Below are 14,871 nucleotides of genomic sequence, written 5' to 3'. Positions count from 1 at the left end.
GTATTCTCTTTAAAATGCAATTTATTTTCTGTAAGAAAAAAATAGGTGTCAATTGTAAACAACTGTGTTCAAACACAGCAGACTAAATTATGGGTAGGGGTGTGAAAAACAATCGATTTCAAGATATATCGCAATTTTTTGGGTGCCGATTTTAAATACATTTTTTAATTTAAAAATTGATTCTTTAATTTAAAAAATTGATTTTTTAATTTAAAAACTTAATTTAAATGTATCTATTTTTGTGTTTTTGTGCAATATTTCAGTGGTTACAATGCTTTCAATATGTTGCAATGGTTACTTGATGCACTTTATTTTATGATGGCAGTGTGTAACACTGCATTTTCTTTTTTTCTGTGAAAATGTGCAAAAACACTAATAATAAATAATAAATATGATGTTTTGAAGCAAATAGTTTTGACTCAATGTGTCCTCTGAATGATCAATATCTTCTGATGAACATATACAGCAACTTGATTTTTCATCTCTACATTTAATTTTGATATTAACTGGGTAGAATATCGCGATATATTGTGACATTGAGATAATATTGTATCGCAACCCAAGCATCGTGACACGTATCGTATTGCAACATCCTTGCCAATACTCACCCCTAATTATGGGGCTGATAAAATGTTGTCTGTAAAACAAAAAAGACCGTGTGAAAGCTTTAGTGGCAGTATTTCATGCGCAATATATATTTTAAAGCCATATTGTCCTCATTTAGTGTTTCATGTTTATTGCACAAACCAAGTCTAAACCAAATATAAGTCTGCCTTTAGTTATTTATTTTGACTATGAAAATGTTTTTTTGAAGCAGCAGCGTAAGGTCAACATTGTTTTGGTTTAAAAACAAAAGGTTTTGTCGTTATTTAAAAGTTGACTATTTAGATAAAACTTATCAAAAACATTCACTCAGAAAACCATGAAAAGGGAGCTGGTAAAATGATTGTGAAACAGTGGTGGTCATTAAATTAGATGGAGTAAGATGTGCTTTCCAACATTTACTTCTGTGTGCAGCTTCCTCTAGAAAACACAAGAATTTAGTCCAATGAGAACTCATTGGGGTCATAAACTCTGCATTACGCTGAGTCATGGGATCAAGGCTGCCTCTCTTTGTTTGAGCACTCAAAATAAGATCTACACAAAATGCTGCCATACGCTGTCTTGGAGGGACTGTGTCAGATTCAAACGAGGAAAAACATTAACCAACACATCAGACAAGATTTTTTTTTTTTTTTCCAACAACTGTGTTGACAAACCAGAAATACCAAAATAAGTTGTTTGAGTTGCTTTAAAATCTAGACAAAACATATTAAGAGAATCGCTTTCCACTGAGATCAGACAGATCAGGAGGCCTTGTGTGAGGAATCTGAACGAAAGCTTTATTGTTTAGAAAAGATTGGGGCTGTAAAAACAATGCTCTGCACTGGATTTTTCATCCCTCAGCTGTTATTCCAGGCGACAAAGTGTTCTTTGTTTATAGGCTGAGCCTCAGAAAGAAACACAATAAAGTGTATCACTAAAACATTTCCTCCACATGAGGATGGAGTAACAAGTACACCTGCAACACTCTTTCTAAAGGTGCCAGCATGCAAAGTCTGAAGACTGACACAGACACTGAAGAGAAGCCGCTAAGGATTACGCACCAACATACTCCAGTCACGCATGTACCATTGTTACATGGCAAGAGCCTTAGTATAATGTATAATGTCACCAATGGGCTAGAGTAGTTAGGACTTAGAGTTAAATACTGCTGCACATGATAAAGTTTTAGTATTAGATTACCATCTTTAGGGCTGAGAATCGCCAGGTACCTCATCATATGATACTGTCGTGATATTTTTGACCATGATAACAATGATATCACAATGCAGCGATTCTGCGATAATTGATATAATGCAAGAATCGTATTGTGAACGCAGTATCGTATCGGGAGTTGAGTGAATCGTTACATCACTAGCTCTGAGAGGACTTTTGTTGTAACTTGCGCTATATAAATGAAGTTGAATTGAATTGAATTAACCAATGTGAAACCGTGAACATTTAGTATTTAAGAACAACTTTTCTGACTGGTAGCCCGACAGACTATTCAGTACCTATGAAGTAGCTCAGTTCATGGTTGGTGGCCCCTGGTAAATAGGAACACCCCCACATTTTCCACATGATATTAAAACATTTATCCGTTAGATCTGGCTCAGCTTTAGATCCAATTTATTTGTACGAGCTAGTAAAAACAAGAACTTTGATGTACCTGTGGACAAAGATGTGGGTGTGGAGAAAAAACATTGTTGCACTCTCTCACTTGCGTGTGACAAAGCAGACATAGGTCAAGTTACCCTGTGGGGAACAGAAGGACTAAATGCTTTGGTTACAGTAAAGCTGGGCCCGCCCAGTGTCAGTGTCAGTATGTTGACAGCTGGACAAGTCATCCACGTTCAAGATAGCTGGGTAAATTCAAAGCTGATGTGTACACGTATCTTTTCCCTCTATCAGCTAATTAATAATAAAATTTAAAAAAAAAACATCATGAATCACAGTTAGATATTTTACTATTCTTACACGTTCTTCAAGCTATGTTAATACATAAGTTTGAAACCTCAACAAATGAGAACATGACCTCATTATTTAATCTATGTGATTATTAGCAGAGTCTCAGCTGTTCCTAATACTGCACACATCTGGATTGATGGTTCAGATGTTGTTTCTGGAATCTGTAGTACCTACTCTCCTACTTTGGGCGTCACTACTATTTTGACGGAGTGCAATTCGCACCCAGACCATGGTTGTTACAGTTAACTATAACGAACAAAAAAAAAAAAAAAAACTAGAAGTAGAAACAAAAATTAGTGTTTAAAAAGAAACCAACTGAAACTATAATTTGCGTTCACAAAACTAACTTAAATTAAAGCCATAACATCCTTTTGTTTCATAAGCTTGTTGGGTATGGTTAGGTTGATCTATTTTAATTGACTATGCTGGTTCACAGCAGCTGTACAGAACCTCATGGTCTGTGACGTCACGTGATATGACAAAAGTTGGGAGAAACCGGCAGAGTTGTATTTGGGATTCCTTTGAATATGACCGTGTCATGTGTGATGGACTGTTGCCCTATAATAGCAACACTACTATCATATACACAATCTACTCTCAAAGATGCCTTAATCAGGGATATTATAGCTTCAGTCAGGTTAAATTCAAGAATTTTTAATGCCATTTGAAATTCAATATGAAACCAACTTCACAGTAAACACAGTTGGGGGGAAAAAATGCCACATCAATTATATAGAGTTAGGGTCAATTCTTTCCCAGTGTCTAGTGCAGATGTGTAACTGGCAGTCCCCAAAGCAAACACACAAAATGACAGTAAAATACACAAAAAAACAGTTGTTCAAAGTTGCTAAAAGAGTCCCGCTGCAACCACGTCACTGTTTTGTAGTTGGTTACGCTGTTGTGACTGCACGATGTTATGGTAAATTATATATGTCTTTAAAAATGAATGTTACCATTTATTTTGAAACATAAGACTAATTACAACCATAAAATCATACTTGTGTGTTAAAATGTAAAACTTTGATTTAAGACATTTTAATGATCCACAGGAACACTGCCAATACTGTGTAGCAGTTGACTGTAAGAAGACTTCTGCAAATGGAGTTTCCTTATTTCCACAAATCAAATATTTTGTCATGCAAAAAATTCATAATTATTATTTATTTACAACATTGGTCATCGTCAGGTGTTGTGACAAATTCTGTTGCCAGACAAAAATGATGGTACCAGTGATCTTAAAAGTCCACTTTTACTTGCAAGGCTCGGTAGCTGAAGCCATTTCACGAGTGAGCTGAGAGAGAATCTAGTGAGATCCTGGGCATGAAGCAGGTATTTCAGCAAACCCAGAGGATAGTGTGAGACCGTGTTCAAGCCACAGCAGGTGAACTGGTGTAATTGTTTAATTTCAAGGTTCATATGTAGCCACGGGGGCCACTGTCTGTGGTCTTTGTCACCACAGGGAAAAAGTGACATGTATTCATCTTCTTGATGTATGACAGGCATGGTGTGGAGCTTCAGCGAGATTCATTTGGTCTTCTTTTTGAACAGTATGTTACGTTGAGGTTTTGTTTATTCAGACAAGGTTTTTCAGGAATTTTTTTTATTTCCCGTCATGTTTCGATTGCCAACTGCCAGTCTTTGTCCATGTAATAGTGAAAGTCAAGTGAAACATCAAAGGAACCATCAAAGGCGATCTGAAGAAGACTGGCAGTTGACGGTCTAAACATGTCGGGAGATAAAAATTTCCTGAAAAACCTTGTCTGTTCAGATTGTTTGGACCAAATATCAATAAAACAGCATGAAAAATTACTTCATTTAAAACAAATGTGACAATCTAGTGTATTTTATCAACTTCTGACGGTGCACTTTGAGCTTTCAGCTCAGATCACTGGACCCGTGCTCGACTACTCCGCCTGCATTATCGAGCACAGAACCACTAAACTGCACCTCATTCAGACCAAGCTGCTGAGAGTGAGACAGAAGCTACAAGCCAACTGCAAAGCTACTTCCTTGCAACACAGCTAAAGCCTTAAATATACATGGAATCGAAGATGCTCCGCCATCCTTCAGATTTGTTGTTTGGAATTACTTTTTGTATTAAGTATGACCCCTGATGGCGACCGCGTTGTGGACAGAAACACAACATACGTCCCGTCACACAATGTTAAATTACATTGGTGGAAATACAACAAACATGACAATAAGGACGTGTCTTGTTTAATATGCTGCTAAGAATAATATACCCCAGAAGATGGGTATGGTTTAGTTTTCATTTTGTAAGGAGCCTTTTATTTGTAATATATACTGTCCCAGTCTCCTGTGGCTAATAATACACCATAGATTAGTGATTTATCTGTCATATCCATTATTATTATTATTACATGGTGCTGTTTTTGTTTTATATGGTGAGAAATGTGCACAGCAGAAAATGTCAGCAGATACATTTAAGTTTTCATTTGATATATATATATATATATATATATATATAGGGCAATAATAATCAATTGATTATTATTAATAAAAAAAACAGGTCAAAAGGTACAGGCTAAAAAACATTATCTTTAATATCTAAAATATGCTGTTTGCATTGCTAAAGGCTTAGGTAATGCAAAGCATAAACAAGATGTTTTACATTTTATGTGAGTGACATCAATTACACAATGGTATTTTCAGCGATTACAAAAGTTTACAACATAAAGTCAAAACTAAATATATGAAGTGAAACAAAAATACCTATATACTGTATATATATAGTATATAGATGTAAACAATAACACCTACTCTATTTTAATCTATTTTGAAAAAAGGCCAATCACTGAAAGAACATTAAATGACTTTACAAGGCACACTTACTGTCGATTAAATGTAACTTAGTTTCACTTCATTTGCCAACAGAGTAGAGTAGAAAGGCCATTTACTATATTTCAGTGCGTGTCTGTGTGCCTAAGGTAGACGGCTAGAAAAAAAAGTAGGCATTGACGGAAATGTGGTTTACTAAAGATTTTATGATCATGTAAAATGTTCTATTTGTATGACGCTTCAAAACCAAGCTTTACAGATTCAAAAAAAAGTTTTGTCATGTATGCTCAATGTGAATGTGTTCTGGAATGTGACACATTTCTCAGCAGTAGATTTTACCAAGTATCTGTTTCAAATAACAAATCAACAAGGTTCGTGGTTTTTCCATTCCCAACCATGACCCTGAGAATGAATGAACTAACAAACTACACCAATCACGTCTCTATTTGAAATGATCTTATATAGACTCCACAAGCTTAAAAACAATAATATAGAATTCCAGCATAATCAAGAAAAGCCCCCTCCCAACAGAACAGATGCCATGTGTTTTTGAATGCCATTGGTATCCTAGCACCACAATGAGTAAACTACAATACATACCTCAATTTTAAAGGATTGTGTTATAAAGGCTCCACTCTTGCTTTTTGTTTTGTACATTCCATGTTAGCCAGTAAAGCCAAATGTCTGGATGATTCAAGCATAAAGACCACTCCAACTTGTCCAATGCTGGCCACACAGGAATGGGACAGCATGGGTTCAAACTGAGAAAAGATGGGGAGGGCTACACCGCTATGGCAGCTGTGCCTGCCAGCCTAGCTTTATCAGCCTTCCCATTTTCTAAAGACAACTCTTCTGATAGGCCGAAACGAATGATGACACTTCTGTTTTTCTTACTGTCAACCATTGAGAATGGAAAAAGCAAATGTAGTTAGAAATATGTAGGAATGTTGGATGATAGCCAGGGATTACAAAATGAAGAAATAAGATTTCAGATTCCATGGATCACCTTGTACAGTGCAGTAGAGAGAAATGGTATAATGAAGTATTTCACTAAATTTGATCGCAATATTCACCAAATTGCTGGGGCCTGCTAAATCATTGTTATGAGATTAACTGTTTGTATGACACATGGAATTCAACCGAGCTTTGTTTGGTTGACTCCTTAACGTCAACACTGTTCAAAGTCAAGTGAGGCTTCCTGCCTTTCATATAAAGAGCACCCAATTCACCCCAAAAGTTATGTTTGCCATTATAACAATTTCATGGGTAAAAAAAATGAGCAAAAACAAGGAACCTGTCATGTTCATAATACAGGATATTTGGAGCACACCAAGCCACTAGCCAATAAATCAAAATTACTTAAATGAGCAGAAATTAGTTAAATAGCATTTAAAGCTCAACAAAAACTTCTCCCTAAAAATATTCAGAAACTATTAAAAAGGCTGAGACTTCTAACTTAAAGGACCTATATCATGCTATTTTTTAACCTTCCAAAGTCAACGACAGAAACATATGGTTAATATTTAACATTTAGCAAAATAAAATACCAATTTATTAAGAAATATGACATAGCCCCAGAGCGCCAGCGAAGCAGCCTTCGTGAACATACACGCCCGCTCTCTGAGCTAAAGGCAAAAATCCCGACTGCGCGTCAAGGCGATGTAGAACATAAGCGCAAAGATTGGTCCGCTTCAAACCTCAGCCCCAGTCACTGCCTTTTCCAGTCAACATCGCCGTGTTTCAACTTTTTGCAGAGCGATACGAGAGTTGTTTCTAGTGGATTGAGTCAAAGAGAGAACGAAGACGGACTAAAGCGCTAGAGTTTTATTGTTTTATTTCTTTCATGGCTGCAGCATGTGAAGCACCAGCTAACGAAGTCAATCACAGACTAAAAATGTGTGTTTACTGTTATTATCGCTACTACTGCCTTGTCTCTGTACCTACAGTGTGTGTGTGTGTGTGTGTGTGTGTGTGTGTGTGTGTGTGTGTGTGTGTGTGTGTTTCATTAACAGTAAACAATGACTAACATGCTTTGGAGGCTGCCAGAGGAGCAGACATGACATTATGTTTCAAGCAAGTTTTACACCGCTGCCCGCTCTCCAACTCTTTTTAGCTCCAAGAGAGTGGGCGTGTATGTTCACTGTGGAGGCGTGGCACTTCCTCCACAGCAGGCACTTCCTGGAGGGGGCGGTTCAAACTTCAGTGACGTCACTAAAGTCTGACCTCTGGTTTTTCAGAAGTGGGCAGAGCAGCAGCTCAGAGAGCAGGATTAGTGAGGATTGCTCAAAGATGCAGGAAGGAAGCCCAATAATACTTTGGGGGTGTTTTTGATAAGAAATAAATATTGTAACAAGGTTAAAAGCTCAAAAAAGTTGATTTAGCAGAATATAGGCCCTTTAAGAGACAAAATGAACTTTTGGTCACTACACGCCCAGACAACAACAAAGAAATATTTTGTGCATCAGTAAGCGGTACCAGGTTGTGAAACAGTTTGTGTGTTGAAATTTAAAATACTAACAAGTCGAAGCATAAGTGTTAAATGGATAAAATTGTAAATAGGTGTGTATATACTTGTGTAACTGTTGACAGATTCATGTATAGTGGATCACATGAATTCTATAATTATATAGATATAATCAATCGATTATGTGTATATATAACATATATAACATAATTATCATACATCAGTTTTGTATAGCACTTTTCTGGGTACTCAAAGTCGTTTTACAATGAAGGGAGCAGTGTTGGGATTCGGTGCCTTGCTCAAGGGCACCTCGGAGATTATACATATAGACCTAGATATTAGAAGCGGGAGGATCATTTAAGTTTATACTTCCTCCTACTCGTTTTCAAACATGTACAGGCTTCACAAGCAGGATATTGTTACCAATTGTTCTCTCGTGTTCGATGTATTGTTTTTTTAATTATTGTCATCATTTTTTTCATTGTGGTAGATACACTGCTGTTGTGTTTATGTTCGAAATAACATGAAATCAATCAATCAAGCATTACAAATGTGTTTTCTTAGAAATTCATCTCAACATCAACTCGCTCATAAACCTTGAGGTCAAATTAAAATATATTGCCACCGACGATAGCAAGCCAGTGAAAAACCCTGCATACAACCATTAACAGTTAAAAGGTATAAACATATCAACCTACTTGTACTTAGCAAGTGAAACGGTTCAGATATATATATATATATATATATATATATATATATACTGTATATAATATCTGATATTGTGCTACTATTTTCTAAACAACGCGTACATCAGTCAAATATCTCTCACTAATAGATATCGCTTTAGGTTCTACTTCAAATAAGTAGAGCAGGTGTCTGTACATCAGCATCACTGCACCAATACAAGTTTTACAGCGTTTAGGAGGCTAATTGCCTTGCATGGTTTAGAGTTCTTATTGCAGCCTAAAAGGCTTTTATGTGCAGTAATTGCTAATGTGAAGCTACTGTTCTTCCTGGCTGTAAAGGAGCACACTTACACTCATCGTCTGAATCTCTAGCAGTAAACGACAGAGAGCTTTGGCTGCGTTTCTAGAACCCTGCAGCAGTTGGGGTGTTGCGTAACATTGTTGTTTCAGGACACATTCAAGTGTGCCGTCTCTGTAACACTTCTGTTTGGCAAAATGGGGAAAAATAAAGTAATCCTTCTTAAATCCGCATATGAATCCTCAAAAATACCAGCATTTTGCACAATCAATACAAGAGACTAGCGGAAGTCTACAATTAAATACTGCTAAATAACTCACGTGTGGTCAAGGCTCCGTTGTCAAATAAACATCTACAAAGCAATACAACAAAACTCACTTCAAGTCTGCACTAAAGACCTCAATTAGTAAAGGTCTCATAATATCAACATATCTTATGCAAGGGAAAACGAGTTAAAATCATCTTCAACAGTTTTTAAGTGTTATGCGTTACTGAATGATGCTCCTACTTTCCTTTTAAACTATGACATTAAATTAGATTTAATATTAATTGTTCATCAGCGGGTTTTTAATAGTTTTAAACTACTTTTAGTCAACCAGTTGCACTTTAGTAGACCATCATCTGCAAAGGATTTTGTCAAATATAATTACTGATATTATCCCTTGCTGCCAGAGGAAATAATCCTCAAAGCTATAATATTTAAACTGGTTAATTAGCATCAAGTCAGACTCATTTAATTGCACTTGCCGCACCTCAAAATCAATGAGTTATTAGAAAATATGAATTTGGAAAAAATTTTATTTAACAATTTAATTTAAATTACCATAGTACAGTAATTCCCAGTGTATAGGTTGCGACTTTGTTCTACTTAACATTGAAAGTGCACTGTCTAGTGAGTATAATGTGAATTGGCATATTTTAGTGATTAAATATGTTATCCTTTCTGATGGGTGTAGGTAAACAAGTGCAGGTGATGCCAGTATGTATTGTGTTTAAATTACAGACTTAAATGAACCATTTGTCAAAAGCCTTAGTAACCTCTAAACAGACCTGAACGTTTGACCTTCTATAGAAGATAACGTCTAATCAAATGTCTGTGTTTTTATAAAGGAATGAGGACGTCAACGCATTTTAAATGCCCCAATAAATCTATGAAAAAAAATAAAAATGAGGAAGCTCTGCCAGCATCACAATAATATTAAGGAGGATCATAGTTCCTTATACACCAAGAAGCAGCTAAAATAGCATAAAAAACAAACAAAATATATTTAATAAATTTGAATACTTTTGCCTATATATTGGTATTTATTATTGACGTTCAACTAACAAAGTTCTAACGATTACGTACAGAAGCAAATCCAGGTTGACCCGACTGATTTTTAAGATATTTTTCACCATCACACTGCTGCAATAATTACCCTTTAATAGCTCCAAATGCATAGTTAACACATAGCAGCCTGCGAGTGACTGAGCCATCTGTCCCATCTGAGTGGGCTGTGGTTAAATGACCTGCACCCCAGCTGCACTGACTCATCCCTACTAGGACAACCTTCTCTGCTTGCTTCTCTGAAAAACAGGGGGGAAAAAAAGCTAAAAAGCAACAGGGTGAACAGTCAATAAAGTTGATTGTGACGATTGAAATATTGGTTTTGTCTTTATCTTCCATAGATCATCCATGAGACGACAAATTTCATAGCCAAATAAAATCCATATCGCGTGGTCATTTTGATGCAAAAATCAGTATTTCATTATCCCTAAAACATAACACAGTTTAAGCACCTTATTTGATTAAATTCAACAGGTTTACTCTGCATTATTTCAACCATGTTGGAGTTTAATGTTTTCAAATATGTGTATTAGCAAATATCTTCATAGGTGTTAAAATGCTAAATGAAATTATGTCACACTCTTCAAAGATTAGTCTAGAAAGAACAGCGCTGCTGTAAAAAAACCTAAACAAAAAAAAAACTGTAGTGTCCTGCAATCATTAAGAAAATACACAACTACACTTCAGACATTTTGTAGCTTTTGAAGTAAATATATGACTATAACTGCTGAAAAAAAGCAAATCATTATTTCCATGACACTTCCAACTTAGTGCAATTCAGTAAACAACTGTGCAATTTTGGAGAGTGCAGTACTCCCTCTGACCTTGCGATCAGGTTATCAGGTTCCTAAGACTGTGGTGAACAAAGGCTGTTCTAATAGACTGGTGTCAAGAGCGTCAGAGATTTTGGCACTCATGGCCACAGTGACGAGGTCTGCGAAAGGAGAAGGAGGGAAGCTACAATAGGTCCTCTATGTCTTGTGCAGAAATTTGTATAAATCGATCTTTGTTAGCCGACATGACTGAGATTCTTGCTTAACAGCTATTTTTACCTCCCTGAGCACCAGAAAGGGCTTATGTCCAAGTAAGAGGTCATTGCTTTTGTCAAAGTTAAAGAATTCAGCCAACGTCATCAGTGCATAGTCATTGGAAAATAGTGTAAAAGCTTGTCAACAGTTTTTTTTTTGTATTTAAGCTCAAGCAAAACACTTCTCTTTAGTGTCACTTAGAGCACAAAAAAGAGAAAAAAACTCAGCCTGGGTGAAGGTGCAGACATTTACATTCCTCAGTTTTGGCTACTTGTATAATCAGGACAAGTTTCCAGGTAAAATCTCTGTGAACTTGTGCCAAGAAGGAAGTTATGAACAGTCAAGAAAATGTGTATTCTAGTAAATATAAAAATGCTGAACATGCTCTGCTCCAGTCTTTTGTGGGTTAAGAGAACAAAAAAATGGGACGTGCTGAAGCACCTGATGGCAACAAATGTTGTAGTTGGAGTTGTTGGATAAGGTCATTTTCTCAATACTGGGCCTTTACTTCCATTCACCATTACACAATTAAGACAGTAGGAGGATGCCTCAGGTAGTGATGCACAATGTTATCGGCATGTCATTGGTATCGGCCGATATCGGCTTTAAAACAAAGTATCGGATATCGGCCGACTGTTTTTACCCCTCAAATACAAAATGTAAGTAGATAGTAACTGTTTTAAGTAGCACATGCTGAAATTATCTTCATTGTTTCATTTAAACAATTTTACAGAACGTGAGTTGATGTATTTTTCTTGGTTTGCAAAAGGACTGAATCAGCTTTGTCTTATGTCTGCATATGTCAACATGATAGAGTTTGCAGAATACTTCTGGATCTTATTCCCATAGAAAATCTAGATGATCTCCGCAATTAGGCATGTGGGGAAAACAATATTGGTATATCGGCCAAATGAGTTGTAGAATATCGACTTATCAGATATCCGCACAAATTCCAATATCATGCATCACTGGTCTCAGTAATAAAAGTAAAGGAAGACTGTAGATATATGCTGCTATAGATAGTAAACTGCAGCAAAGGAGCATTAAAAGTTACATTTTACATTATTTTTAATAGTCATTTATAAACTGTCTTCAACACATGCCTGCGTAAATAGAAACACAAAAACACGTCCTTCAATAACATCATCACACCTTGAAGCAGTAAATGTAGCAACAAAATCTGCTTATGTTTAGAGCTCAGTGGAAGCTTCTTATAACAAGATATGATTATTACTCTACTTTCTCTGCAAAAGTTTAAAAACAAGAACTAATTCTATAAAACAAGAAGAGCAGCAAGCCTACCATTTAAGTTGAGCATCCATACTTAAGGATTTATGTTTGTAAGATCCCCCTAGGTTTAACAGCTTGCAGACGAATCTGATGTGCTCTTTGTTGTTTTGTGATCTGACTATCATGTGCAGTGTGTGTGTCTGTTTAGGGGGTTGTCTGCACTTTATGACCCCTCCCTTCATTTGACTTCCTGCTCCATGTAATCAGGTTGTACCAGACCCTTCTAACTGCCACTGTGAAATCGAAGGGGGGCGCAATGGGGAGGAGACAGGGTAATGTGTACAAATATGGTCTACTCCACGTGATCTGCATTTCTCAGTCAAAAAAAATGCAATGACTCAGCCTTTACCAAAGAAAATAAATCATAACAATAAGACTTAAAGGAGCATAGGGCAGGATCTAGAAATCAGACTCCATAGCGACACCACGGTGGTTAGGGTAACTAGTCATCAGCCAAGGCGCCGCGGATCAATTGTTTATCACCGGAGCTGATACTGTGGATAGAGGATGGACACCCAACCGAACCCTGACGGGACCCGGATGGGTCGGGTTTGGATAGATATTTAGAACTGGTGGTCAGGTTTGGTCACATAGTGTCGTTTGCGCGCAGTCTGAAGTGAGTGCAATAGCAGTGCATGTAGAATGGAGCAGAGGACAATTTTAAAGGAATACATCATTAAAACATTCCTTTTACTGCACAATAACTTGGAATATCTTTATCTTTGATACATGGATTATGTAAATAGATCCAATGGATCTCTTGTGTGTCTCTTGTTTGTGTTTCAATTTAGCTTGTTATCCGTGCGCTGATCTGATGTTGACATTAACAGTTGTTTGTTAATAAAATCAGTGCTTACCATTAAAACAAACGTACATAAGTCATTTCTTTGAGATAAAATGAGGTTTTCACTGTTGGGTCGGACTCGGACAAGAAAATGCAGCCCGATCCACACTAACTGTGACAGAGTTATTTATTTACTCTCCGTTCATGTGACTGTTTACTGCAAAACCTGCACACATGCCTCTGCATTCATCTGTGTAACCAAACAGTAGTTTAATCCATTATGCTTGTATTCTTTCAGTCTCCAAGCCGTCTTTTTGTCATTCTTCTTTAATTCCGGGTTATTGGGACGCCTTTCCAAGCCGCCATGAACGCGCACCAGCGTCATTTGACGTCACCATCAGCGGAACTGTACAGCTGATCGTACCCGTAACAGCAGTACAAAATGTATCACACTCTTTCCAAGGCAATAGGTAGAAATACGTGTGGACTCATTCTCTTTGATTTAGAGTGCTTCATCACCCATTAGCATTAAAAAAACTTAAAGTGAATGTTTACTATTTCTCAAATCCTGCCCTATGCTCCTTTAACTTTATACAAACCACTGAAATCAACAGCTCTTCAAAAAAGTTTTTTTTAACCATTAAAGAAGGGATTTTTAATGTGTGTCAACACTGGGTTTCCCACAAAAACAGTCCATGAAGAAAAACATCAAATGAATCATTTATTGCACAATAATGTACATAGCTGCAGAATATTGTGAATCCCATTAGTCTTTCTCCAATAAAGACAAGAGTTTGAAGATTAGATCTGTGCCACAGCATGTGGATATAAAAAGCCTACACACCCCTGTTCAAATGCCAGTTTTTTGTGATGTAAAAAAATGACACCAAGATAAATAATTTCACAACTTTTTACACCTTTAATGTGACCTATAATTAATAAGTGCAAAATTTCATTGCAACAGTTGAGTCACTAGAAAGGTATTTTAGTTTGTTTTTGTTTTTTGTTACATCCAACTAAATTATTACTAAATTATTTGCCACACTGTCACTTGGTCAGGTTGAACTTCAACCTATCACTAACCTAATGGACAAACTGAAGATGGACTTTGAAAGCTGACACACGGCATTCTGGCAATCTGTTTATCAACAAAATGAAAAACCTGAATGTCTGTGCTGATGTGACCGTCTTTAAAGAATATAACTTAAGATTAAGTTCTCACATTACAATCCTCCAATTACGTTTACATGCGGCTTAAATGCTCAGCAAGTTTGGAATCACATACATGTGTGAACAATGAAAATGAACAAAACATTGTATAATAGTCTCAGACTGACACCTAAGAGCCTAACTCCAAACACTGACAAACTAAAAGAAAAATATATTAATGTGCATAACAATAATTTGCATATTACTAATTTACATGACTTAAGAATTGATTGATCAATCAATAATATTATTGACTTTTTTTTTTAATTTATGACAAAAAGTTTTCCTTCAAAATGAGAAAAAAAAACAAAAAAAAAACATTATTATATTGTTATTTACATTCCATCCATCCATCTTCATACCCGCTTATTCCCGTTTTAATCAGGGTCGCGGGGGTCTGCCGGCTCTCATTGGGCGCTGGGCGGGGGTACACCCT

At 36.5% G+C, this 14,871-nt stretch overlaps 1 protein-coding gene across 9 annotated transcripts in view; it reads right to left on the bottom strand.

The window, feature by feature from the left end:
- Window positions 1-14,871, bottom strand: part of gab1 (GRB2-associated binding protein 1) — a 64,318-nt gene that overhangs the window by 25,741 nt on the left and 23,706 nt on the right. Inside the window, exon 1 of one of the 9 annotated variants that reach the window (XM_028447745.1) lies at window positions 12,455-12,518. The exons of 7 other annotated variants lie outside the window; for them this stretch is intronic. In XM_028447745.1, the coding sequence (XP_028303546.1) occupies window positions 12,455-12,457 (3 nt within the window). In that variant the 5' untranslated portion in view covers window positions 12,458-12,518. Of the gene's footprint in view, window positions 1-5,949; window positions 6,052-12,454; window positions 12,519-14,871 lie in introns of those variants that run through there. One more of the 9 variants, XM_028447721.1, reaches the window with a different exon arrangement.

Source organism: Gouania willdenowi, chromosome 1 (genome assembly GCF_900634775.1).
Source record: "Gouania willdenowi chromosome 1, fGouWil2.1, whole genome shotgun sequence".
NCBI lineage: Eukaryota > Metazoa > Chordata > Actinopteri > Blenniiformes > Gobiesocidae > Gouania > Gouania willdenowi.
This window is presented reverse-complemented; position numbering and strand designations above follow the sequence as displayed.